At 37.5% G+C, this 25,313-nt stretch overlaps 1 protein-coding gene across 1 annotated transcript; it reads right to left on the bottom strand.

The window, feature by feature from the left end:
* Positions 1 to 1,035: 1,035 nt before the first annotated feature.
* On the bottom strand, positions 1,036 to 21,137 carry LOC136147841 (alcohol dehydrogenase E chain). The gene is made up of 9 exons (XM_065907175.1): positions 21,033 to 21,137; positions 17,389 to 17,490; positions 16,473 to 16,611; positions 14,730 to 14,817; positions 14,414 to 14,633; positions 11,846 to 12,106; positions 4,861 to 4,996; positions 4,067 to 4,205; positions 1,036 to 1,857 (listed from the first exon to the last, which is right to left on the bottom strand). The coding sequence occupies exons 1-9, from the start codon at positions 21,048 to 21,050 to the stop codon at positions 1,833 to 1,835; spliced, it is 1,128 nt and encodes a 375-aa protein (XP_065763247.1). The 5' UTR covers positions 21,051 to 21,137; the 3' UTR covers positions 1,036 to 1,832.
* Between the last annotated feature and the right edge of the window lie 4,176 nt (positions 21,138 to 25,313).

Raw genomic sequence — 25,313 nt, 5'->3', positions numbered from 1 at the left:
CAGACCTCTGTACAACCAGTAAGATTTTATGCCCACTAGGTGACATGGGCATGTAGAACCATCTCTTTGTCCTCAGTATCTCACATTATCAGCACCAATATAAAAGCACTGGAGCACCCATCAAAATGCGAACATAGTGTTCCATGATGTTAGGACATTCTGAAAGCTCCCCTAACCCTAAATATCTCCTTCAGTGTCTTTGAGAAGACAATTAAACTCTTCCTACATTCACACGGCAGTTTATAGTTGACAAAACCTTTTCACTAGCATCATTCCATCTAATTTTCATTAAGCTGTAATTGATTCATAATTTCTTAAAACAAAGGATAAAATGGGCTTAGGGAGGTTGAGTAATTTACTGAAGGTCACGAACAAGGGGTAGATTACTTGCTCTAAGTCTAGAGTCCTTTCTACAATATCGAAGCAAGTCGCATTTTTTCAAGATAGCTAAAATTCTTTACATGAACAAGCTCTCATTACACATTTAGAGATGAAGCTCAAAATGTAAATCTTCCCTCGAGAAAGTATTAACAATTCGGTACCATAGGCTTTCACATGTTCAAAACAATTAAATATTTCGGGTTGCAGATTTGAGTCATGGTAGTTAATCAAAAGTTCTTGTTTGAAAATACTTTTGCAAAAACGCACATCTATATGTGTATGTACATAGAAAATCTATTGCTTTGGATGTTTGTGCTATTTCTTGTTACCCATTTTACATGCTGTGTCCGCAGCTGCTTTATTCCCGTCCCTGGACTTCAAGCTGCCATATTACTTTTTGACTACCTTGTGGCTCATTTTCAGTTAACTACAGTTACAATGATAATAATTAAGATCTTTTAACCAATAAACTTGGAGAAGGCAATGGCACCCCACTCCAGTACTTTTGCCTGGAAAATCCCATGGACGGAGGAGCCTGGTGGGCTGCAGTCCATGGGGTCGCAAAGAGTGGGACGCGACTGAGCGACTTCACTTTCACTTTTCACTTTCATGCATTGGAGAAGGAAATGGCAACCCACTCCAGTGTTCTGCCTGGAGAATCCCAGGGACGGGAGAGCCTGGTGGACTGCCGTCTATGGGGTCGCACAGAGTTGGCCATGACTGAAGTGACTTAACAGCAACTTAGCAGCAACCAATAAACTACTTTCTTGAGTAAAAAATAGACTTTTTGTAAAATGATTCTAAGAATAGTCCAGCTTTCAGATTTAGTATTCAAACCTCACATTTATCACATGTAGTATGAAACTGTAGTATAAAAACACTTCCCTTCACCTTAAACATATGTGATATTTACCTAAGAAAATTCCTGCATTTAGAATTTCTCGACGTTCTCCACTTATAAATCAGAGTGTATTCTTTTGCAAACTATAGTTTTTACTGTAGGGTTTTGCTACAGACAGTGGAAGTACAGGTAGAAGATTTTGAGTACAATACCCCATCACATGTATGTTGAAGGCAAGTATAATGAGTATAATAAGGTCCTTTTCAGTGACTAAAGCTAAATGACTAAGGGTGGCAAAGACACAAAAAATACAAGAAGTCAAAAGAAATACCATTCCTCAGTCTGAAAGATGACATGATTCAACATGAGTAGAATTATTAAGGAGACTTTATTAGACTCAATTACACATGTGATGATTTATCTAGCTCTCACTTACATTTTAAAAATTTGCTTCAAAAATGATTTCATATTAATTTTTATTTCTTTTGGAAAGCTCCCATGTGCAGTTTATTGGTAGTACCTCTGAAGAACAGAATTATTGATGTTTGGCTGATGTTTCAGATGATAGAGGAGGCAGAAGACTGCTACAAGTGAAGGTGTGTGTATGGTCTCAAAATGTCAGGATGGTGCGGACACTGCAATAGAAAATAAGAGATAGAAAGTGTTTTAGTGTTTAGATAATATACACTCTTCCATGTGAGAGTACAAAGAGCATTCAGTTTGTCTCTTTGAAAAGCTGTCTTTGTTTCCTGCTATTCCATTCCCATCCCTAATGCACTCAAGTCAAGTAAAAGGTCAGCTCATCTTTTGCTGTTGTCTTTCTCCAACCTGAACCTCAATTATAACATTCTGAGTATGACTGTCATTTAGGCTTCATTATGTATTAGATTTTCAAAATATCTCTTTTGAGAGTCTACATTCCCTATGTAATAACAAACACAAACAACAACTGATAATTACATGTAATAAGTTCATGCTATTTGTCACTCTGTAGATTCTCATCATGTATTTTATCATTTAAACCTCTACTTAAACAACACTATGTGGCAGGTTCTAATATTATTTCCATTTTAGAGATGATAGATACAGAAAGATAGAGAAATTTGTACCTTACTATAAAACATACATCTAGTGTGGGCTCCTGGGATTTAAATCCAAATACAAAATTGCACAAATTACAAGCTGATAGATAATGTGCCTAAAAGTGCTGATAATGTAATAAAGTTAAGGCCATGTTGAAATTTTAACAGAGCTTAGATAAAGAAATGCTTAAGAAGACTTAAAAGTAGAAAAAAAGTTGATTTGTGTTTGGAGAGACTTTATTCTTGGGAAGATCAGAAAGGTAACATTTTACTGGAACTAATGTCCTTTCTAAAAACCATCTTCTGATGGATAAATACTTTATAAAAAGGTGATCTTTGTATCTTAAAAAATTATTAATATATATGTATATATGTGTGTATGTATATACACACATATATATGAAAAATGTATATAGATAATTTAGAAACTAAAGGACATTATAAAGAAGAAAGTAAAAATAACCTGTAATCCCACAACTTAGAAATAATCAATGTCAATATTTTCTTGAATTTTGATTATCTTTTTTCTAAACATATGTTTTTATTGTTTTGACTGAAAACTTTGAACTGTATTGTATGTATAAGTTCTATATTCTCTACTCTATAACCTAAAATTACATCAGGAGAATTTTCCAATTTAATGAAATCACTTTCTTTTAAATGGCTTAATTTATTTCTAGTAATGTTTGGAATTTATTATTCCTTTAATGTTGAACTTTTAGGATGTTTCCAATTTTTGCTATTATAGATAATAAACATGCTTAAACATATGTACATTTGCATATCTCATAATTTCTGTAGAATAGATTCTCAGAAATGTAATTGTTGGGACATAGGATCTAAGTTTCTTTTTTTGAGGTTTCTTATACATATGATCAAACTGCTTTCTAGAAAGGCTGTGATCTGGTACTGTTTGGATGCTAGTTTCTTTCCATCTTCAATAATATTTATCAGACCAAGTGTCTAGTATATGTTATGTGTATGGCTGCTTAAGAAATAGTGTTTAAAACCAAAAAACCTCATGAGAAGTGTGAAGTCACAGAGAAAGCAGAGACTATGGAACAAGAAGGTGGGAGTTAGGTAAAACCGCCTATTACTAGTTGTGTCTCATTTATAAATGCCAGTGATGAAATTCTTCTTTATAGGTGTTTGTAAATGATTAATATTAGAAGTAGAAAATGGAACTGACTTGGTTTTGTAAGTTTTGAAGAAAATGTAGATTTAAACATTTAAAATAACATTTTGTACCCTTCTTCTTTGCAATAATTTGTATTTGTGAAAAATCCTTTGTAAATGGAAAAAAAGAGTAAAAGTAATAGTCAGCATTTTTTGAAAAAAGTAATATGTATAGAAAATGATGCCTATATAGCTCCACTAGCTTCCATAATGAGTTTTTGGGATGTCTGGAATGTAATTTAAATTTGTAGTTATTAATAGTCATCCATTTTAAGTGGCCAGGCAGGGACTGGGATAACTCCATGTTATATGACTATGTGTCTCTGATTCTTTTTCCTTGCAAAGCAGAGAAATCTCTTGTGAAGAAGGCAGAGGGTCTGATCATTCAGATTTGCTGTGACCAACATAATTTGGCTTCAGCAGAACAGGAGATGCAAAGCATTTTTTCTTGCAATATGATCTTATGTGTTCTACATGCAGAGACTGAACTGGGAATAGAAAACCAAGGCACTCCATCCTTGCCTTTCTGTCATCCTTCTACCTTTTTTTGTCTGTTAGTCAAACCCCACCAAAACTTAAAATCTACCTCTTTCCAGAGCGAAGCAGGTCAAATCCTTCATTTATTTTTTCAAATGGTAAAACATGGGTAATTAATTGATCCAGTGAAAACTTCTTAGCCATGAAATCAGTCACAAGTTTGGGGACAGATTCTTTAGTTTTGAAGCCTGAAAAGAAAGTGACATCAATGTTGGATTCATCCAGATATAAGCAGAGGATTAGAGACAAGACTTTCTACATAAAATTTAAATGAAAGTGTATAAAATGCCCACAGACTACTGTTGTTGAGGTTAGTAAGAGACTGTGTTTCAATTTCCTTCAATTCAATTTCCTTTTGAAGTGATTTGACTTTTTAAAAAATCTCCACACTGAGCAAACCAAAACTTTTGGTTATTAGTTCTCTCATAGAGAAATTATAGTACAGATGGTTATTCTCAGAGTCAAGAAGAAAATTTAGCAGTTGTCTCCATCTGGGCAGTGAGTGCAGACATAAATTGTTGCTATGTATTTCCTGGATCCTCCTAGGTGCATTATGGATCCTGGATCCTCCTCCTGGATCCTCCTCAGTGCATTATGCAGTCACCAGTATCAAAAGATATGATGCTGCAAGATCCTAGTCAGTTTATGGGGACACCATTAAAGTCTATCTTGGGACTGTGGGGTACATTAGTTCCACATCTAGTTGATTTGGAGCCTATAGATACAAAGGAATTTTAGTGTATTTTTAAACTACATTGCATTTTAAAGCCTGGCCTTGTCACTTGCAAAAGGGAAGAATTCCTGCCGTTAGTAAGAATTTGGCCCTCAAGCCTAACCACGTACCTCCAAAAATAGCTCCTTTCCAGGTACGTCCAGTCAACAACAACATGGGGTTCATAGTGATATTTTGGGCATTAGGAGGTACTCCTACAATGACGCTTACGCCATATGCTTCTTGACAGCACAACAAGGCAGACATCTGGAATAAAATTAATATGTAGTATCATTAAAGTGGATTCTCTAGTAGTCCCCATTTGTGACACACAGTATCATGTGCTATTAATCTAGTTAAATTGTGAGTGTGTGGCTGGAAGAGATTGGCTTTTTCTTCACTTCCCATTATTTCCTAAAGTCACTGCATGTGGCTTTAGAAAATGCCCAGAAAATATTTTTGAATGAAACAGTAGATGAAAATAATAAAGATGCAAATATCATAACATATATATAATCTGACTCTTCAAATAAAGGTAATGTTTATCATCATATGTACCCAGAGCAATCTGAAATGGTTAATTCATTCTTCATTTAACTATCAAGTAGATATCTTGCACTCAGTACTTTGAACCAGGTATTTTAATGGTGAACCAGATACATGATCAGTTACATCATCAATATTTCTCTCTTCTCTTGATGATCTCCCTTTTTAATGGATCCGTATTTCTACTGGCCATTTCTAATTGGGAACTTTTCCCCTAATTTATGTACGTTTACCCTAAAGACCATCCCCAAGAAAAAGAAATGCAAAAAGGCAAAATGGCTGTCTGAGGAGGACTTACACATAGCTGTAAAAAGAAGAGAAGCAAAAAGCAAAGGAGAAAAGGAAAGATATAAGCATCTGATCAATGTAAAGAAATAGAGGTAAACAAGAGAATGGGAAAGACTAGAGATCTCTTCAAGAAAATTAGATATACCAAAGGAATATTTAATGCAAAGATGGGCTCAATAAAGAACAGAAATGCTATGGGGCTAACAGAAGCAGAAGATATTAAGAAGAGGTGGCAAGAATACACAGAAGAACTGTACAAGAAAAATCTTCATGACCCAGATAATCACACTGATGTGATCAATCTCCTACAGCCAGACATCCTGGAATGTGAAGTCAAGTGGGCCTTTGGAAGCATCACTACAAACAAAGCTAGTGGAGGTGGTGGAGTTCCAGTTGAGCTATTTCAAATCCTAAAAGATGGTGCTGTGAAAGTGCTGCAAGCAATATGTCAGCAAATGTGAAAAACTCAGCAGTGGCCACAGGACTGGAAAAGGTCAGTTTTCATTCCAATTCCAAAGAAAGGCAATGCCAAAGAATGCTCAAACTACCATACAATTGCACTTGTCTCACACACTAGTAAAGTAATGCTCAAAATTCTCCAAGTCAGGCTTCAGCAATATGTGAACCGTGAACTTCCAGATGTTCAAGCTGGTTTTAGAAAAGGCAGAGGAACCAGAGATGAAATTGCGAACATCCTCTGGATCATCAAAAAAGCAAGAGAGTTCCAGAAAAAACATCTACTTCTACTTTATTGACTATGCCAAGGCCTTTGACTGTGTGGATCACAATAAACTGTGGAAAATTCTGAAGGAGATGGGAATACCAGACCACCTGACCTGCCTCTTGAGAAACCTATATGCAGGTCAGTAAGCAACAGTTAGAACTGGACATGGAACAACCGACTGGTTCCAGATAGGAAAAGAAGTACGTCAAGGCTGTATACTGTCACCCTGCTTATTTAACTTCTATGCAGAGTACATCATGAGAAATGCTGGGCTGGAAGAAGCACAAGCTGGAATCAAGATTTCCAGGAGAAATATCAATAACATCAGATGTGCAGATGACACCACCCTTATGGCAGAGAGTGAAGAATTAAAGAGTCTCTTGATGAAAGTGAAAGAGGAGAGTGAAAAAGTTGGCTTAAAGCTCAACATTCAGAAAACTCAGATCATGGCATCTGGTCCCATCACTTCATGGCAAATAGATATGGAAACAGTGGCTGATTTTATTTTTCTGGGCTCTAAAATCACTGCAGATGGTGACTGTAGCCATGAAATTAAAAGACACTTACTCCTTGGAATGAAAGTTATGACCAACCTAGATAGTATATTAAAAAGCAGAGACATTACTTTGTCAACAAAGGTCCATCTAGTCAAGGCTATGGTTTTTCCAGTAGTCATGTATGGATGTGAGAGTTGGATTAAGGAAAGCTGAGTGCCGAAGAATTGATGCTTTTGAACTGTGACGTTGGAGAAGACTCCTGAAAGTCCCTTGGACTGCAAAGAGATCCAACCAGTCCATCCTAAAGGAGATTAGTCCTGGGTATTCATTGGAAGAACGGATGTTGAAGCTCAAACTCCAATACTTTGGCCACCTGATGTGAAAAGGTGGCTCATTTGAAAAGACCCTGGTCCTGGGAAAGATGGAGGGCAGGAGGAGAAGGGCACAACAGAGGAAGAGATGGTTTGATGGCATCACCAACTCAATGGACATGAGTTTGGGTGAACTCTGGGAGCTGGTTATGGACAGGCAGGCCTGGTGTGCTGCAGTTCATGGAGTTGCAAAGAGTTGGACATGACTGAGAGATTGAACAGAACTGAACTGAACCCTCATTTTGTTGAAGTATGATGGACAAAAATCATTTACTTTTAGGTTGTACACCATGATTTTTTTAAGTGAACACATTTATCACCTCACACAATTACTAGCGTCTTTTTTGCAGTGAGACCACTTAAGATCGTCCCTCTTAGCAAATTGGAGGTATATAGAACAGTATTATTAACTATAGTTAATAACACTATAGTAACCATGCTGTATATGGATGTCTCTAGAACTTCTTCATAACCGAGAGTTTGTACTCTCTGACATCTACCTATTAATCCTCCCCTACTTCCTCCAGCCCCTGGCAACCACTGTTCTACTCAGTGGTTCTAAGAATTTGAATTTTTTTAGACTCCACATATGGGAGAGATCATACAATAATTGTTTTTCTGTGTCTGGCGTATCTCACTTTGCATAATGTCCTCCAGATTTTTCCAAGTTTTTGCAAAGGTCAACACTTCTTTTCTATGGCTGAATAACATTAATTCATATATATATATATATGTATATATATATATATATAAAACATTCATTCATATTCATATATATTCATATATATGAATAACATTCATTCATATATATGAACATTCATTCATATATATATTCATATTATATTCATTCATATATATATACATATATACAATTCACATATGTATACTACATATATGCCACAGAAAGGCAATGCCAAAGAATGCTCGAACTACTGCACAATTGCATTGATCTCACACGCTAGTAAAGTAATGCTCAAAATTCTGCAAGCCAGGCTTCAGCAATACGTGAACTGCAAACTTCCAGATGTTCAAGCTGGTTTTAGAAAAGGCAGAGGAGCCAGAGATGAAATTGCCAACGTTCTCTGGATCATTGAAAAAGCAAGAGAGTTCCAGAAAAACATCTATTTCTGCTTTATTGACTACGCCAAGCCTTTGACTGTGTGGATCACAAAAAACTGTGGAAAATTCTGAAGGAGATGGGAATAGCAGACCACCTGACCTGCCTCTTGAGAAACCTGTATGCAGGTTAGGAAGCAACAGTTAGAACTGGACATGGAACAACAGACTGGTTCCAAATAGGAAAAGGAGTACGTCAAGGCTGTACATTGTCACCCTGCTTATTTAACGTATGTGCAGAGTACATCATGAGAAATGCTGGGCTGGAAGAAGCACAAGCTGGAATCAGGATTGCCGGGAGAAATATCAATAACCTCAGATATGCAGATGATACCACCCTTATGGCAGAAAGTGAAGAGGAACTAAAAAGTCTCTTGATGAAAGTGAAAGAGGAGAGTGAAAAAGTTGGCTTAAAACTTAACATTCAGAAAACTCAGATCATGGCATCTGGTCCCATCACCTCAGGGGAAGTAGATGGGAAGACAGTGGAAACAGTGTCAGACTTTATTTTGGGGGGGCTTCAAAATCACTGCAGATGGTGATTGCAGCCATGAAATTAAAAGCCGCTTACTCCTTGGAAGGAAAGCTATGACCAACCTAGATAGTATATTGAAAAGCAGAGACATTACTTTGCCAACAAAGGTCCATCTGGTCAAGGCTATGGTTTTTCCAGTGGTCATGTATGGATGTGAGAGTTGGACTGTGAGGAAAGCTGAGCACCGAAGAATTGATGCTTTTGAACTGTGGTGTTGGAGAAGACTCTTGAGAGTCCCTTGGACTGCAAGGAGATCCACCCAATCCATCCTAAAGGAGATCAATCCTGGGTGTTCATTGGAAGGACTGATGCTGAAGCTGAAACTCCAATACTTTGGCCACCTCATGCGAAGAGTTGACTCATTGGAAAAGACCCTGATGCTGGGAGGGATTAGGGCCAGGAGGAGAAGGAGACGACAGAGGATAAAGTGGTTGGATGGCATCACCTACTCGATGGACATGGGTTTGAGTAAACTCTGGGAGTTGGTGATGGACAGGGAGGCCTGGCGTGCTGCGATTCATGGGGTTGCAAAGAGTCAGACACGACTGAGCGACTGAACTGAACTGAACTGATATATATATATATATATATATATATATATATATATATATATACACATATACATACATACATACATACCTCACAATTTCTTTATTTACTCATCCATAGGTACATTTAGGTTGTTTCTATATCTTGGCTATTATGAATAATGCTGCAATGAACATGGGGATGTACATGTCTAAGATAGTGATTTTAATTTCTTTAGATATATTCTTAGAAGGAGGATTGCTGGATCATGTTATAAAAGATCTATCTTATATATTTTGAGGAGCATTTATACTGCTTTTCATAGTGGCTGTTTTACATTCCCACAAACAGTGCACAAAATTCCCTTTTTTCCACACCCTCTTCAACAGTTGCTATTGCTTTTTTTTTTTTTTTGATAATATTCATTCGAACAGGTACAAGGTAATAATCCCTTTGTGATTTTGATTTGCTTTCCCTTCTACTAATGATGTTCAGTTCAGTTCAGTTGCTCAGTCCTTTCTGACTCTTTGTGACCCCGTGGACTGCAGCATGCCAGGCTTTCCTGTCCATCACCAACTCACAGAGCCTACTCAAACTCATGTCCATTGAGTCAGTGATGCAATCCAACCATCTCATCCTCTATCATCCCCTTCTCCTCCCACCTTCAATCTTTCCCAGCATCAGGGTCTTCTCAAATGAGTCAGTTCTTCCCATCAGGTGGCAAAAGTATTGGAGTTTCAGCTTCAATATCAGTCCTTCCAGTGAATACTCAAGACTGATTTCCTTTAGGATAGACTGGTTGGATCTCCTTGCAGTCCAAGAGACTCTCAAGAGTCTTCTCCAACATCACAGTTCAAGAGCACCAATTCTTCGGTGCTGACCTTTCTTTATAGTCCAACTCTCACATCCATACAGGACTACTGGAAAAACCATAGCTTTGATTAGATGGACCTTTGTTGGCAAAGTAATGTCTCTACTTTTTAATATGCTGTCTAGGTTGGTCATAGCTTTTCTTCCAAGGAGCAAGCTGTTGGCCAAAACAGTCTTATAGATGTTGGTCAAAATGGGCATGTTTTAAATGTGCTCTGACCTTCTGTAAGCTTTTATTTATTTATTTATTTTTACTCTGAAACTAAAAAGAAAGCGTTTTCCTTCCAGTCAGGTTTTTAGACATGTGTGTAGTAAGAAAGTTGTTTAGGAAAACACCCTCCACCCCAGAAATATATAGTAATTGATCCTTTGATTTTGAAGTATGATACTTGGAAGATCAGAAAACCTCAGGACATGTGACTATCAGATACTTAAAATAATCCAATTCTACAAGAGAAAATGGAGGAAAAACCATACTAAAAATGGCGTAAGGAGCAATTGACAGCCTTGGAAAGCCACAGCCTTGGAACATCAGTCATCTATGGAATAACTGTTCCTGGTCAAGGTTCTAAAGTGCTTTACTCCTAAGGTGCTGTCCCCATTACCAACACTGCTGGGACTTACTGGAGAACCTAAAGAGGGAGGTTGTTTATGTTGGTCTCTGCAGGTTTTTTCATTAGGATTCTAGAGAATTCTGGTTAGGGGGAATGTAACTAGAGATGTGTTCTCTGTTGCAGTTGATGATATCTGTTATTATTTGAAAGTACTATCATGTATGGGGTTTCCCTGATGGTCACACAGTAAAGAAAGCCTGAAATGCAGGAGATCTGGGTTCGATCCTTGGGTTGGGAAGATCCCCTGGAGAAGGGAAATATCATGTATATTTTAAAGATGATGTAAATTTTGCACAATTGGAAATGGTACTTCCTTTGACAACACCAGATAATATTTATTAAGAGCTTAGCACTGACAGGTGGCACTTGCTAAATATGTTACATGTGTCACCTCATGTAATCCACAAATAACACTAAAAGATACATGTCACTTAAAAATTTCTGGTGGGAAAACCTGTTAACCTTTTAAATTATTCAGTTCAGCACACAGATTTGGATGCTTTTTAGGTACCAGGCACTGTGCTGTCTGTTGTGGTAAAATGGGGCATATTTTCTGTTAATAAAATGATAGGGAGCTTAAAGTTGCTCTTTTTTTTTTTTTTTTTTTTTTTTTTGTCAAACTATGGTCTTTGAAAAAAAAGAATTCATTAAAGCACACAAATATTGTTAAATCAGTTTTTTGTTAAGAATGTGTTGAAAAATCAAACTTGCCAACTTGAGAACAGAATTTATATTCTTTATATTTACTTGAGTTTCAATATTTAAAACTAAAAATTAGATTTATGATGGCTCAGTATAAACCCCCTTTCCTCTCTAAAAAGGACATGATACTCGTGACGGGGTTTTTTTTTGACTGATGGAATGAGATTCCTCATCATAATAAATTAAGCAACCCAGGTAACAAATAGGAGATGGAAAATTGCCATATTTTAAAAATATTCTTTATATATAATGTTTATATTCCGCCACATTACAGAACACTCTAGAATGCAGAAGCTGATGTCTTGAGACATTTCAAAGTACATACCATGGTGTCAAGCCGACCGATGACTTCAAATGAAAAATCCACACCTCCACCACTCACTTCTTGCAGCACCTCATGGATGGGTTTCTCGTAGTCCTGAGGGTTGATGCACTCAGTGGCACCCACCTGTTTGGCCCTTGCAAATTTGTCTTTGTTGATGTCCACTGCAATGATCCTGGCTGCTCCGGCTGCTTTGCAGCCCATGATAACAGACAGGCCAACCCCTCCAAGGCCAAACACGGCACAGGTGGAGCCCTGGCTGACCTGTGTTTTCAGAAAATGTGAAAATGGATTAAGTAATGATTGTTAAAGGCTCCCCAGGTGCCCCAGAGGTAAAGAATCTGCCTGCCAATACAGGAAATGTGGGCGTGATCCCTGGGTCAGGAAGATCTCCTGGAGAAGGAAATGGCAGCCCACTCCAGTATTCTTGCCTGGGAAATCCCATGGACAGAGGAGCCTGGTGGGCTAGAGTCCATGGGCTAACAAAGAGTCGGACATGACTTAGTAACTGAACAACAACAAACAACAACAATTGTTAGAAAGAGCCTAAATTGTTTAAAGTATCATGCTTTGTTTCTTGTCAGAAGTTATGTCATGTCAAATTATGTCCAACCTTTTGTCAAAACCTCTTTTGACTTTAGCTGCCTCACACTTGAAATGAAGGGTTTGAAATAGATTAGTGTTTCTCTAATTTTCCTGGACATTAGACTCACCTAGGGAACTTTAAAAAAAACTCAATGCCCAGGTCACAGTCCATAAGCAATTAAATCAGACTCTGCTGGTAAGTGGAAAAAGATATGCAATCCACTCCAGTATTGTTGCCTGGGCATTCCCATGGACAGAGGAGCCTGGTAAGCTTCAATCCATAGGGTCACAGAGGGTAGGACACGACTTAGCGACTAAACAACGACAGCAGCTCTGCAGGTAAGGCCAAGTCTCCAAGTAACTCCAGTGGGAAACCCAAGCTGGGAGCCAGTGGACTGGATGACCATTGAGCTCTAGATGCTAGTGATTCCCCTCTTGAAGAAAATCTAGTGGCTCAAATCCATTGATAGCCAGCTTCAGTCCATCACACATACACAAACACAATTCTAGGGAAATTAAATAATGAATGGAAGAGAGGAGACTGACAAAATAATCCAATTGAACCCTCAATAATTAACACCTTGGTTCAATAGCTTTCAGTAGCCATGATGTAAAGTGAGAGCAGAAATAAGCTGTGAAGCATAGAAGAGTTATCCCCAGCTTAAGCAAACTTAACAACAGGGGAAATTTAACAAGTAATTTCAAGATAATACAGCTTGAGACGAATGTGTTCTTAATGGGTCCTTATCCCTGCTTTAAAAAATACACAAATGAAAAATAATGCAATGAAAAGCTGGTTTATATTTTAATAATGGATGAAATTTATTATCACAAGTACCCTTGGCTTCCGCTGTGTGTGCAGGTTCAATTAGACGATCTGTTCAGATGATGCAGTTGCACAAGGGACTTAGTGCGAAGGCCACAGAAATTTGGAAAACACATGTTCACAATAGTTTAACTTACCTAAGGGACTGTTTAATAAACCTAGTCTGTTATCGTCAGACTTCACTGTGGGTAAAATGTTCCTCCTGTCCCAAGTAGATATTCTGTGGGGGGTATGACACCATTTTTTTACCTTAGAAAAATATGAGGCTTGTGATTGTGATTTAAATGTGTTGGTAAATGTCTACTATGGTTTATGATTCATCAGGAGTTTTGAGGAGGCTAGTCACAGTTAATATGTCATATTAACTACCTGTAAGATTTGGGGCAAATGGCTTTATGTCTCTGGGTGTCAGTTCATAAAACAAAAGGATACTACTAGATTTCCAGCCTTTTAGGAAGAAGAGACTTTAAAGAATTTCTCCTTAAAACCTACCACTTCTGAAGTTTGTGTGTGTGTATGTGTTCATGCCTGGGTAAGAGGTATAGCAGTGGAATAAATGCTTCATGCATCATCAAAGCTTTATTGCTTTCATCATAGAGATACATAGAGTGGGTATGTTGGTGACCCTCAGTTTGGAGGTTTATCAGGATATCAGGTCAGGCTCTGGACTCTCCTGTTGATCCTAATTCTGGGAGTAGAGGATCCACAAACTAAATGCTCCTCATAGTCAACCCCTTCATTTCGTTTACTTTTGCTTCCTTAAAATTTAGCAGAACCTACTGTGCATGGCTCATGTAGGCACTAAATGAATGATAAAATGAACTCCTAGGTCTAAAATTTAGTAATATCATAAAGAACACATACAGAAGAATAATAATGGAAAACACTTCTACTTTTTCTTAACTAGTTATCAACAGCTTTTCATTTGTGATAATGGATAAATTTTCTAGGACATGCCCTCAATTCCTTCTGAGGGTATTTTATACTTTTAATCAACATCCTCAATTCTGTGGAGCATAGCAATGCTATTATGGTAGAAGAGGGGAAAGCTTCCAATAAATCTGTGAAGAATGATCTCAGATTCCTGTGAGAAGTTGCTTTGCTTTTACCTCCTGACAAGTCTGAGTGTAGCCGGTTTTATCACTCATTGTTATTCCTACCTTGGCAACTTTGACCGCAGACCCATAACCAGTAGAAAATCCACAGCCAATGAGGCAGACTTTCTCCAGCGGTGAGTCTGCATGGACCTTGGCCACTGACATCTCATCCACCACTGTGTACTGGGTGAAGGTGCTGGTGCCGAGGAAGTGGTGGATGGGCTTCCCCCTGCAGGTGAACCTGCAGGTACCATCGCTAAGGGTCCCCTGAGGCCCGATCAGACTGGTCAATGCAACACACAAACACAAGAGGGTATAAGGCAGGAGCATAACTAATGTGCAGACTCCTTCACTGCTAAGGATAGTAACAGATACTCACTCGTGTTTCAGGCAGAGGTTGGCTTCCGGGTGTTTACAAATGTTGCACTTTCCACACTGGGGAACAAAGAGTGGGATGACTTTATCACCTGGGGATGAGGATAGAACAGATTCTTCTTAAATTTCTACACAGGAATTAAAGAACTTAAGAACTTAAAGCTTACGCATAGGTATTAGAGGCACTTGACTTCGAGAAGTCTCCAAGAATAGGGTCCTGTCAGCATTATGTCTTGGTCATTGCTTGTCAGTATTATCAGTTTCGGTTTATATATGCTGAAGATGCCCAAAGAAAATGTAAATGTGGAAAACATGATTTTTCAAAGTAGTTGCCCTGTGTTGATAGTTCTCTTTCATTGTGTGCCCTTTCTCATAGGGATTATATATAGATGATCTCATTTAATACTTAGTAATTAAACCTTAAATATTCTTACTACTAATATAAGTATAAATATATATTCAAGTTGTGAGCAGTCTGCCATAGTTCCGCTTGATAATCTGGTAATAGTTTATAGTAATAGTACAGTAATAGTAATAGTAATAGTAATAATACAGTAAAAATAAGAACCTCAACACCCATTTCCTGACTTTTCAAAGTGATTATGCTTACCTCTATTATGAAATGAATCCTTCTTTTAAAAAATTAATTCTTTTTTAAGGAAAACAAAAATAGGACAAGTAAGAATTTAAGACATTCTCCTGAAAACCTCAACCCTCAATAATGAGTTAGATACTTTCTTTTAGGATAGGAACTGACTTTCAAATGTTTGTAGCTGATGATTTGTAGATAATTTATTTTTACTGGTGGAGGGAGCTGGGGTGGAAAGTAGGGTTGTCATTTGTTATTAATAGATTTCTAACTATAGGAAATACTAAGAACTGAAACTCAACCAGACAACTTATTTTATTGTTTTTGGTTTACAGGTCAATTAAGTGTTTTGTAAGTAGGGAGGTCAAATCTACTAGCTAAAGTGATTTTTTAGAATTAAACATAATTTTTATTTTTAATCATCTATACTAATCTAAAAGATTCAGAAAAATAACATTTAAGAGGTTATATGCAATGATGGCACAGAAATTTTCTGTTTATTCACTGTTTACCTCTAAAAATATTTGTCTGTATTAATATATAATAATAGGATACAGTAATTATTCAAGAAAAATAGTACTTGGTAACCAGTCACGTTTAATCATGGTTTAAGGAAAAATGGCTATATATTCAAAGGGGAAACCTGTGAATGAGCTCCACTTCCCACCTGAGAAGAGATTATGTTGATTCAATCCAGAGCTCACTATCCCCACTGTGTGAAGTCAGCACTGAACAGGTTCAATACACTGATTATGTTTATCTCCACTATGTCTAGACATGTTTTTTTCTGTCTCATCAGTAGTTTTCTTTGGACCTGGTAGAAAACAGTGCTGGGCAACACTAACATGGGAATTAACTCATTATGAACTGTACCCTGGCAGACACTGGGTCTCTTTCAATCCCCATGTATTCCCAGGATCTAACATGGTGCCTGACATCTAGTAGGTCCTCAAGAAATACTTGCTGAACGAGAGAATACAATAGTGCATGGATGCATACATGCCTGAGTCAGGCAGGAAGGGGGAAAAGAAAGAGACCTCTGTCCCTGCTCAGCCTTAAACACGTTCTTTCATCTCTCATCACTCCAGTGTCATTATCCAGGCTACATCAACTTGGGGCCCTGAACAAAGGCACATTTCCTAAGTGTGAATTCTGTACCTGGTTTTACTGAGGTCACCCCTTCTCCAACACTCTCCACAATGCCGGCTGCCTCATGGCCCAAGACCACAGGAAGACGTGTGACCAGAGATCCATTAACCACATGGTCATCTGAGCGACAGATTCCTGTGGCCACCATCTATAAGGTAAAGGGGGAGTTGATTAGGTTCAGATAAGATTATGACCCTCAGATGGACTTAACATACTCATTTTCCTGAAATTGCACTGAAGAATTGTAAAGTGTTTTGCTAATAATTCCTAATCTTCCAAATACAGTTTCAATTTATACCCGAAGTTATTCAGCCTAATAATGCTCTACTTTCCTTTCATACATTAAACAATTTGGAGTAGCCTGTGAAATAATTGTTTCTGAACTATTGAGGTCATATAATATGCAGTCTTTTTGATAGAAATAGAAAATGCAGATAAGAAAATAAAGTTACTTAAGTGCCACCACATAATGCTAATTGATTTTAAATGATATATATTCCTTTGCACTTTTTTTGTTGTTGTTTAATTGCTAAGTAATATCTGACTTTTGGAGATTCCATGGACTGTAGTCCACCAGGCTACTCTGTACATGGGATTCCCCAGGCAAGAATACTGGAGTGGGTTGCTATTTTCTTCTCCAGGAGATATTCCCAATGCAAGGATCAAATCCACATTTCCTGTGTTGGCAGGCAGATTTTTTACTGCTGAGCCACCACATAAATTCTCTTCATTTCATTAGGATTGTACTGCACATACACTTTGGTCTCTTTTTAAAAAATTTAGCAATTTTGATTTACAGCTTCCCTTGACAACAAATGTAATTCCACTATCTGGATGACTATATTACAAGTGCTTTGGTTACTTTCATTGTTATATTCTGAAAAATTTAAATCTAAGATTAAATAGAAATGGAAAAAAATTTTACCTTAATACGAACTTCATGGGCCTTAGGGGGTGCAACCTCCACCTCCTCAATGAAAAATGGTTTATTGAGCTCCCACAGCACAGCTGCTTTGCATTTTATTACCTGAAAATTGAGCAGAAAGATGACACCATTTTTCCCCCAGCCTTGAATTCAGGGATTGTGACTTCGATCTTTTTACATGCACCATCTAGCCCCATGTCTGAAACTTAATATTGTTCCATGAACAAGAACAACCTCTGATTTGCAGAAAGAATAATAGTGACTCTTTATAAAAATGTGTGAGGCAAAAACACAAGGAAAGAGAAACAGAATTAACTATAGGGAGACATTGAGATAAAAATGGAATATATTCTTTTACGAAGAAAGATCATCATCGTTTTCTCCTCTAAAGGTTCTATTTCTTAATGTGGTTCTGAAATTGGTTGTTTATCCAAAGTTGTTGTCTTGTCCATGAAGTTCTAAATCACTATCATATTACTACCAGATTCAAGGTCTTCCCTGGTAGCTCAGATGGTAAAGCATCTGCCTACAATTCGGGAGACCCGGGTTCAATCCCTGGGTCGGGAAGATCCTCTGGGGAAGGAAATGGCAACCCACTCCAGTATTCTTGCTTGGAAAATCCCATGGACTGAGGATCCTGGTAGGCTACAGTCCATGGGGTTACAAAGAGTCAGACATGACTGGGTGAGTTCACTTCACTTCACTTCACTAGATTCAGTGTCTGTTTACCTGAAACTCATTTCCCTCTTGCTCAATTCTCCACTTAAGCCAAAATGATTTGACTTTAGAATTCCTAAGCCTCCCAGCCTAGAATTTCTTTCTCTATTTGCCTGCTCCTTTGATTTCTCTCTCTACTTCTTCTATGGGCTACTTGTTTGCATTACTCATTTGAAAGTTAGATTTGGCAGCTCTGTTTTGTTATGTAATTTATGAATAGAGATTTTTTTCCAGATTGGATTTGAGCCTAAAATTGTAGAGGTTTAAACTACACACACACACACACACACACACACACACACTTAAAAATGGGAGAACTGTGTTTGACTTTCTAGCTAGCAAAGCTTACTTACACATGTTCTTACAAATAAAAGTTGAGCATATATGTTTAGTGCTTGGTAATGTAGCATAAAGGTTGTCTTCACTTTTGCAGAGCTTGTGTAGTTTAGAGTTTCTCCTAAAGAGAATTAACAACATACTACAAACATGATAAAAATTCAATTGAAATTTATCTGATAATTAATTTTTACTATATATACACCAAATCCTCCCACTTTACAAAGTGTTCATCATAGCCAATGCCACAATAAATATAAGAGTACTTGGATATAATACACTAATGGTAGAGAGGTATTGAATAATGGGGTGCCAATGATGTAGCAGGCACAAGTGACTGTGTTGGGTGAGATACAAGTTAAACTTTTAAACTTCACAGGGCATATTACTGAATCATTAGTCTTATTTTTCAGATGAAAAGCCTGAGGCTCAACTGACTCAATAATTGACGAGTACTTTTCCCAAAGTTACAAAGCTGAGTGTCTGAAGAATGAATATCATTTTATCTTTCACTACTTGATGATAGTAAAAGATTAACAAGAGATTAGAAGTTAGATAACAATAACAACAATAATAGCAGTGATTACTATTTAGTGAGTTATTTCTATGTACCAGGCATTATTTTAAATGCTTTCCAGTATTAGTTTATTAAATTCTCACAACCACCTTATGAAAGTAGGTATTATTACTATTGTCATTTAGCATTTGAAGAAAATATAATGCCAGAAGCTTAAACATAAGTGAAGTGTTATAATATAGCTAAAAGTTATGGATGTTGTACCTGAGGAGGGGGGATTGATTGCCTGTAATTTATGTTTAATTAATGCATTTGACCTACCCTTTTGATCTCTGAACTCTGAGTTTTGAAAAATTAAAATTTTATTTTTCTTAACTATTCTTCATTTGAAATGTAATATGCTACTGTAAATGCCAATCAGTAATGCATGAAAATAAAGTTAAAATAAGAAGACTGCCAATTGACCTTCTATATGACTTCCAACCAGTCTTATTGATATAGGCCTGTTATATATATATGACTGATCTAGGCCACACTATATAGGCCTGCCATTATAGCAAGATATTATATTGCACAATTAACTCCTAACACAGCAAACCTACTAGAAACAATTCCACAGGCTTTTGCCATTAAGCAGTTAAACAACATGAATTGATTGTAGTGAACAACCATGTGTATTTCTCTGTACCTGTAAACACATTGAACAAATAAACATGAGTTTGTGGAAGGCTTAGAACCAAATATATATGTTCTCAGTGTAAATAGTGGTTCAAACTGTATCAGTATTATTATTATCTTTTTTTGGAAAATCACATTGGCTTTTGTATGAAGTTAACATTTCTATGGGAATTCCCTAACTTGTGCCATAATAGGGCCCTTTAAAATCAGACTTTGCGTGTTGATTCTGGTTTGCTTTATCTTTAAAAATGTTTTGTTTTTTGATTGGAGTATGATTGTTTTACCATTTGTACTAGTTTCTGCTGAACAACAGTGTGAATCAGCTACAGGTATACATGCATCCTGTCACTCTTGAATCTCCCTCTTCCTACCCACCGCCCATCCCGCCCCTTTAGGTCATCACAGAGCACTGAGCTAAGCTCCCTGTACTATACAACAACTTCCCACTAGCTGTGTGTTTTACACGTGGTAGTGTACATATGTCAGTGCTACCCTCGCAATTCACCCCAGCCTCTCCTTCCCCTGCTGTGTCCACAAATCCCTTCTCCACGTCTGCATCTCAGTTGGTTTGCTTAGTTTTGATGATTCTAATGCTTTGAGATCAATAAAAGTTTTGTCCCATTTAACTTCCCTGTATTCATAAAAAGAATGATTATGTTTAAAGAGAATAACATTTGTATTATGAAGAATTATATTACTTAAGTTATAAAGAATAACACATCTATATTATGATATCTTAACATAGACATAACTTCTTGATAAAAACATTTCATTTCTAACTTTAGACTTGAAAATTACTCATGATTGGATATAACTATTTCACATTTACTTAATATAAGAGATATAGACTTTGATAGGTATAGATGCTCTGCATTCTTGTTAAAGATATTTACGTATTGCCCTTCTCAATTGTAGTTTAATATACTTTCTATATTGAAGCATATATCCTAAGTTGTACTTCAGTATTTCTAACATATATTTATTTCTAACTTATATATGAATATTGTTATTCATTAAATAGTGTATCTCTGTATATTACATGGTTGCTTCCCAGGTGGTTCAGTGGCAAAGAATCTGCCCACCAGATGCAGGAGATGCAGGAGACATGGGTTCAATTTCTGGGTCGGGAAGATACCCTGGAGAAAGAAATGGTACACCACTCCAGTATTCTTGCCTGGGAATTTCCATGGACAGAGGAGCCTGGCAAGTTATAGTCCATGGGGTTGAAAGAGTCAGACACAACTGAGTCACTAACATACAGGTTTCTGGAGTCCTGAATAAAGGAAACTTTCCTTTCCAGTCAACGCGAGTATTGGCTTTCAAGCATCGAGCAGTCAAACATGAGTATTACATTAATTAGAATAATTCTAAAAGTAAAAAATAATAATTGCCTTACTTTTCCTGCTGTGCTCATGTTTCTTCTTTTTTCTGCTGGCAGGAGATGTGAATTACAGACTTACAGACTGTTAGCTATGTCCAAGAGATAGATGGCACAGATTTTTATGTGCTTGGAAAGCACCCTGTTCCCCACATGTGATCTGGGATCTTTAAGCCCTGCCAATCAGCTTATTCTCAGACCTAGTCACGCCAGCAATAACAGGGCTCTGAGCCAGCACTCATACATTAATTTTGTTTGCAATATACTCATTTCAAATAACATCTTGACTTCATTAGTTAAATATTTTCTTGTATGTATCTTTTTCCCCCTGGATTACATATTTCTCCTCTCTCAATCCCACGTAGGAAGTTCAGAGTTCTTTTTTCCCTTTTGTAAACTGAGCTCCGACTTCAAATCTACATAATGCAGTTAGCAAGCAGGAAGAGTAAGAAAGCAGCACAAAAGGCATAGGACAGAGAGAGTTACAAGCCCGGGGGATGTGTTTGCTCCAACACGCTCCCACTCTTCACAACAGAGAAATCAGACACCGGTCAGTGGCAGCAAAAGTGGCTTTTCTGCTCCATGCAGTATCAATCAGAACTGACTGAGACCCTCCCTGTTCCAGATATTCAAGTGGGTACTGTGGGGTGACAGTGATGGATAAGAAATGACCTCTACCCGTGCCAAGAGGCAATATAAGGCCATGGTTATAGCATGACCTTGGAGTTGAGCTGACCCTGTCCTTACTAGCTGTATGTTTTGGACTTGTTATTTAACTGTCCTTGGCCTTAGTTTCCTTATATATAAAATGAAGATGAACAGTAGTGTCACCTGGAAAGGTTGTTTGATGAACAAATGAGTTAATCTTCTTAAAGCACTTAGTGGTTGGTGGTAGTGGTTTATTCGCTAAGTCATGTCCGACTCTTGCAGCCCCATGGACCGTAGCCCGCCAGGCTCCTCTGTCCATGGGATTTTCCAGGCAAGGATACTGGAGTGGATTGCTATTTTCCTTCTCCAGGGAATCTTCCCGACCCAGGAATCAAACCCAGGTCTCCTGCATTGCAGGCAGATTCTTTACTGACTTAGCTACAAGGGAAGCTCAAGGGACCCTGCCAAATAGGATGGCCTTTAATAAATATTAGCTACAGTGATCATCCATGAAAGTAAACTCATAATCTATGGGGGGAAAAGACACAGCAAACCAAGTCAGACGATCTGTGATATTCTATGTCAGAGAGAGAGCATCCTGACTGAAGAACTCAGAGGAGGCTTTGTAGACCTTTCAGTTAGAAACTAAATAATGATCATTTTGGCAATTATTCAAGAAAACTCACTGTGAATTTCCATTGGTATTCATTCAGTGCAGTGAGTATGAGAAAGAGAATATGAGTTTGATTTTTAATAAATCTCAAGTCCTTTACCAACAATTAGAGGATATAGTGCATTCAACTACTTAATTAGACTTAGTCTGTCAACATATGTTAACAAAAAGGATATATTTCTCTAGAATTGTCAAGGGAACAACACTAATGTCTGTTGCCAAATTTACACTTGCAGTTATGGAAAGCCATACTACAGCTACACTGTCCACCCAGCAGAGAGGGTCGAAAGGTCTTCTGACTCACTGTGGTCTAATAATCATTGACTAGACACTACTTCTACAGGATGGCTACCACACTGCTCTCACTCACCTTGACTCGTAAAGGACAGCAGTGCAAAAAAAGGGAGTCTGACCACTTCTCAGAGATTCTGGGTGGTATCAAAGGGCTGATATGTCCCAAGCAATTCGAAAGACTCATTGGAATGACTTGTTTATAGGATAACGGAAGGATAGGGTATTGGGAATAATGTAAATTCTTAATAAATTGTTGGTTTATTTATGAGATATAAATTTGCAGGAAGCTAAAGGCCACAATTAACTGAACACCTACTATGTTTCTAGAACTCCACTGGGAGTGTTTCATGCATTCTCACCTACAATCCTCAGAGCAATCCTACAAGGAAGATACTCTTTATTATTCCATTTTATAGATTACATAAGAGAAGCTCAGAAATTATAGGTCCCTAAGTATCCTTTCTAGATCAGAAATATTGGCTTCAAGAACATCAAGATACTCAGGCTGATGTTAATAAGAATGAATGCATGTTAAGTCCCTTTAGTTGTGCCTGACTCTTTGTGACCCTATCTATGGACCATAGCCCACCAGGCTCCTCTGTCCATGGGATTCTCCAGGCAAGAATTCTGGAGTGGGTTGCCAAGCTCTCCTCCAGGGGATCTTCCAAAACCAGGGATTAAACCCACATCTCTTGCATCTCCTGCATTGGCAGGCAGGTTCTTTACCACTAGCAGTGCTTGGGAAGCCCATTAATAAGAGCGTTAGGGTATAAATATAATAGACAATCACACAAGCATCAAAGGACAAGAAGTGAATTGTATATGGAATATCAGGGCTAACTGACTATTTCACATCTTTGATTTTCCCTCTCTCTTTGAACATAGCCTGGCCCTGGCTTCTATCTTTTAATTAAAGTCTCTCTCTCAAGCAGTTGGGTCAGGTATTATTTTAGTCTGTCTCAGCTATAATGTAACAAAAATGTCATAGACAGGGTAGTTGAAACAGCAAATGTTAATTTTTTATGGTTCTGGAGGCTGGAGAGTCCAAAGTCAAGGTGTTGGCAGATTTGGTGTCAGGTGAGAGACTACTTCCTGTTCATAGATGACCATCTTTTCACTGTGTCCTCACATGCTTTAAGGAGCAAGGGAAATCTCTAGGGCCTCTTTTATGAGCACTAATCTCACTCATGAGAGCTCTACCCTCCTGACCTTATCACCTCCCAAGGCCCTGCTTCTAAATACCAGATACTAGGGATTAGGTTCAAACTTACAAATTTTGGGGAATGCAGACATCAGTCTATATCAGGTGCCCAGTCATGAAATAATCAGTAAAAACAGAGGGTTGAGGTTTAGCAGGTGTAGAGTTACACCATCTCTAATGGTATCATAAAGTTGGAAAGTGGCAGTGGCAGAATCCTAACCAGGTCTGTTCAATTCAGAAGCCTATATTTCCCCCACTACTTTATAAAAATAAAGCAGGCCAGAACAGGGTTTGAGTAAGATATTTGTCTGTCCACAAAGGTAGCCAGTACATTATATAAGGCCCAAGAAAGAATACTTTACCTAGAAGGAAATTAGAAATCCAATTCAAATTCCTTATTTTATAGGCCAAATGACTTGGCAAAGCAATGTGGTTAATATTTACTTAAAAGATATTTGGAAAGGAAAAAGATAACAATAGTTCTCATGGTTGCATAAATAATCTAACAGCTTCAACCATTGTGGGGTTTGGGCAGATAAAGAGAGAGATTAGTAATAACCAAACATTTATGTTGCCATGGCAATGTTTAATCTGCTCAAATCCAATACCATAAATCAAGTATTTACTTAATATTTTACTTTGACACTGAAGTCAAAGTTAGTGAAGGAGTTAAAGTTATCTCTTTTTCCCCAAAATTAGAAAATATTTTGGCAACTTTGACCCCTGACCATGACCTAAAAAATATGTAGAGAATGTTGAAATATTTGCTTGCAGATCTTGTGAAATATGTTGGGAAATAATCTCAGAGAAGTGTTAAGGCAAAGTCATGCAGATTTTCTGAGTTTCAAAGTTGAATGATCTTAATATGTAGGTGTTTTAGTGAAATATTGTGGGTCAGTGTGCTGAGGTGCTATGTAAATATAATTTTTGAGATGATACAGAAACAAATATATTAAGTAATGATTTTTGATTTCGGACTTAAATTGAAGAAAGTGGGGAAAACCACTAGATCATTCAGGTATGACCTAAATCAAATCCTTTATGACTATACAGTGGAAGTGAGAAATAGATTTAAGGGACTAGACTATGATAGACAGAGTGCCTGATGAACTATAGATGGAGGTTCGTGACATTGTACAGGAGACAGGGATCAAGACCATCCCCAAGAAAAAGAAATGAAAAAAAGCAAAATGGCTGTCTGAGGAGGCCTTACAAATAGCTGTGAAAAGAAGAGAAGCAAAAAGCAAAGGAGAAAAGGAAAGATATTCCCATTTGAATGCAGAATAGCAAGGAGAGATAAGAAAGTCTTCCTCAGAGATCAGTGCAAAGAAATAGAGGAAAACAATAGAATGGGAAAGACTAGAAATCTCTTCAAGAAAATTAGAGATACCAAGGGAACATTTCATGCAAAATGGGCTCAATAAAAGACAGAAATGGTATGGACCTAACAGAAGCAGAAGATGTTAGGAAGAGGTAGCAAGAA

Source organism: Muntiacus reevesi, chromosome 16 (assembly GCF_963930625.1).
Source record: "Muntiacus reevesi chromosome 16, mMunRee1.1, whole genome shotgun sequence".
NCBI lineage: Eukaryota > Metazoa > Chordata > Mammalia > Artiodactyla > Cervidae > Muntiacus > Muntiacus reevesi.
Note: the sequence above shows the minus strand (reverse complement) of the source record. Positions and strands in the feature narration are given on the sequence as shown.